Genomic DNA, 2,753 nt, shown 5'->3' with positions numbered 1-2,753 from the left:
AGCTTAACGCCTAGTCTCTTACCTGTTTTTTGCTTTAGCGCCTACATTAAATAGTCTGTTAACTACAGCCTTTGCTTATTTACCTAGATGTAGTTAATGCGTTCTTTGCTAAGCACCTGCACCTAAAGATACTCCTAGAATAGCTGTAAGTATACTAAGTAGATAGCTATAACCTGCCCTAGCCGCAGTAGAAGAAAACGCAGAACCACCTTTAGTCTATTCTACTGCAACTAAGACTTGTAATAGCAGACAATAGTTATAATTTAGCTATCTACTATAAAGATATTGCAGTTCTATAGCAGCTTATTACAAAACCTTATTAACAAGATCTCTAGCCCTTAACCTAGCTGTCTAGACGTTATGTGCACGCATACTAAGAGCAGTGTTAAAAAGTAGTTAACTTAACGCAAGTACTACTTAACTTGCTTAATATGCTACTTTCTGTAATGCTTTAGCCTACAGCCTTGCGCGCTCTGCTTAACCTAGGTCAGCATCTAGTATAGCTTGTCTGCTAGACTGTTCTTACGCTGCTCTGCAAACTCTTGCATGAGCTAAGGAGGGAGCATATGGCAAACAACTCAACAAGGGAGCGAGATCTAAACAAGGTGGAATGAGTGTATTGTAAGGTCTAAGGAGCTCAATAGAGCTCTAAGCTAACTATATACTGTACAAGATAGGAGCTATGCCTAATAAGTGAATAGTGCAGTACATAGGTATAATATCGCGTGAGACACGTGCGACACAAACTACTAGCCTTACTACGTAAAAGTTACTTTGTCTACTATGTGCGCTAGATTAATAGCAAACTGCTCTTTAGCCTTTTTAAGCTATATTAGCTCCTGCTATAACATCTTCTTTACTTTAACTACTATGTCCTAAGCCATCTTGCAGAACTAGCTAATGTAGATAGGTTAGCTATTTAAGTAGAAGATCTTCTTATCCTTAGACTAGTACACGCTGCCTAAGTTACTGTCTGTTAACACAACATGCTTTCTATACGCTAGCAAGCTAATTACTTAGCTTATTAGACTGTATAAACTGTTAGCTAGATACTTTACTCTCTTAGCTAAAAAGCGCTTATAGTCCTTGTTAGTCTGCTTGCTGCGCTTAGCTAACAGAAGTAGCTTCTTAACGCCTAACACGCGTATGCAGTATGCTACGCTAGCAAGCATGTATAAGTAGTGTTTCGCCCTGCGCAGTTGCTAGGCTGTAGCATTAATGCTAAGCACAGCTAGAAAGTAAACAAACCTGCTACTAAATAGCTAATTACCTACTAGCTTAAAGATAAATAACGCTAGCACATTAAGTAGCACGTCCTCTAGCTTAACCCTTTTGCTGCTAGGGTCACCTAAGGCCTTCTATAACGCTAACGCTAGCTTCTTTTGCTAGCCCTTCTAGCAGAAGAGCTCGCGTGCGTCCTTTATTGTGTCTACCTTTGTCCTGCGGCGGTGGATAGGGTAATGTTAGTATTGTTAAGTAGTGATGTCGCTGTTGTTGCTGCTAGCACTACTATCCTCACCTTTGTTAGTTTGTGCGTTGCTGCTCTTACTACTACTGTTGTTTTGCTTTATTATCCTTGCCTGCTTGTTAGCTACAATGCGTAGCAGGTAGTAGACAAACTTGACCATGTATCTAGCATACTGCGCCTGACTCTCTGGGTTCTACAGTCAAGCAAGCGGCCGCTAGTCAGGCTCTATCTGCTTTGCACTCCTTAGCTAACGCCTTGTCTCCTGCGTAAGTGTTAACAGCCTAGCTACACTCCTTTTAATTAAGAACTCTACAAGATTTGCAGCTTACTTTAGCTGTACCTTATCTCGCCCTAGTAGCTAGATCTAGTGTGCGAGATAGGCTAGGTTGCAGTTGGCGAGATGCTCTAGCTATCCTGTGCAATTAAACTAGCCAGTCTTGTCTGTTTTAGCAGCCTGCGCGTCTATAACCTGCGCTTAACCTTTAAGCGCCTCTTATGTTGCCTTGTATTCTTCTAGCTTAGCCTAGACTTTGTCTACTACATTGCTAGGGGTAGCAGCTAGTGTGCTGTTGTCTTCTTCTTCCTCCTCTAGGCCTGCGTCTATGACAAAGTATTGTAGCAGCCCTCCTCTGCAGAAGAAGGTCTAAACCCTAACCTTCTTGTACAGCTAGCTTGTGTCTCTAACCTAGGCAGTAGTGTGCGCGTCTGCCCAATGCTTCTGTAGCGCGTCCTAGTTGATGCTGATATACTCGCACCCCCCCTTAGTGCATTGTAACGCTGCTAGCGGCCTCCCAAGCTCTTCTAACGCGGGACTCCTAGGCGGAGGGAGCTGCACTTAGTCAGGCTCCTAGACCCAAGTGTACCTGCTGCAGATCTAGTTAACAATTGCCACCCTCTCTTGCTTAGGGACACAGTAGTATTTAATAAGATGTCTGTTAAGACTCTAGATGCCCGTGTGATGTTCAAGACAGACCAGCACTCTGTACCTAGGCAGGAACTGAAAGCAGTCCGCTGCATTGTCTGCTGTAACCCCTTGTTCTACAGGCGCGCACTGCCTTCTGTCTTTTCCTCCTCTTGGCTGTCTTTTTTGGCCTCTTGTCATGGTTAATCTTAATAGTAGTTGTGGTGGTTGTGGTGGTGGTCTGCAGGTTGGGTGGTAGCGCGGCGCGAACTGCAGAGCGTGTGCGCGAACTGTGCGCGAACTGTGCGCGAACTCCAGAGCGTGCACGCGAACCGCAGAGCCTGTGCACAAACTATACAGCTTGTGCGCGAACTGCACACACAC

The 2,753-nt window shown here is 44.3% G+C and overlaps 1 protein-coding gene across 1 annotated transcript; it reads right to left on the bottom strand.

Moving 5' to 3' along the window:
- Positions 1 to 1,016: 1,016 nt before the first annotated feature.
- Positions 1,017 to 1,202, bottom strand: BDR25DRAFT_231794 (uncharacterized protein; the record flags this gene model as incomplete). The annotated part of the gene is made up of 1 exon (XM_033685391.1): positions 1,017 to 1,202. A coding segment is annotated over one exon (186 nt), but the record flags the coding sequence as incomplete, so codon positions are not given.
- Between the last annotated feature and the right edge of the window lie 1,551 nt (positions 1,203 to 2,753).

The sequence above is a fragment of the Lindgomyces ingoldianus genome (genome assembly GCF_010093535.1).
Source record: "Lindgomyces ingoldianus strain ATCC 200398 unplaced genomic scaffold BDR25scaffold_25, whole genome shotgun sequence".
Classification (NCBI taxonomy): Eukaryota; Fungi; Ascomycota; class Dothideomycetes; order Pleosporales; family Lindgomycetaceae; genus Lindgomyces; species Lindgomyces ingoldianus.
The sequence above is the reverse complement of the archived record's forward strand: the minus strand, read 5'-3'. Positions and strand labels throughout refer to the sequence as shown.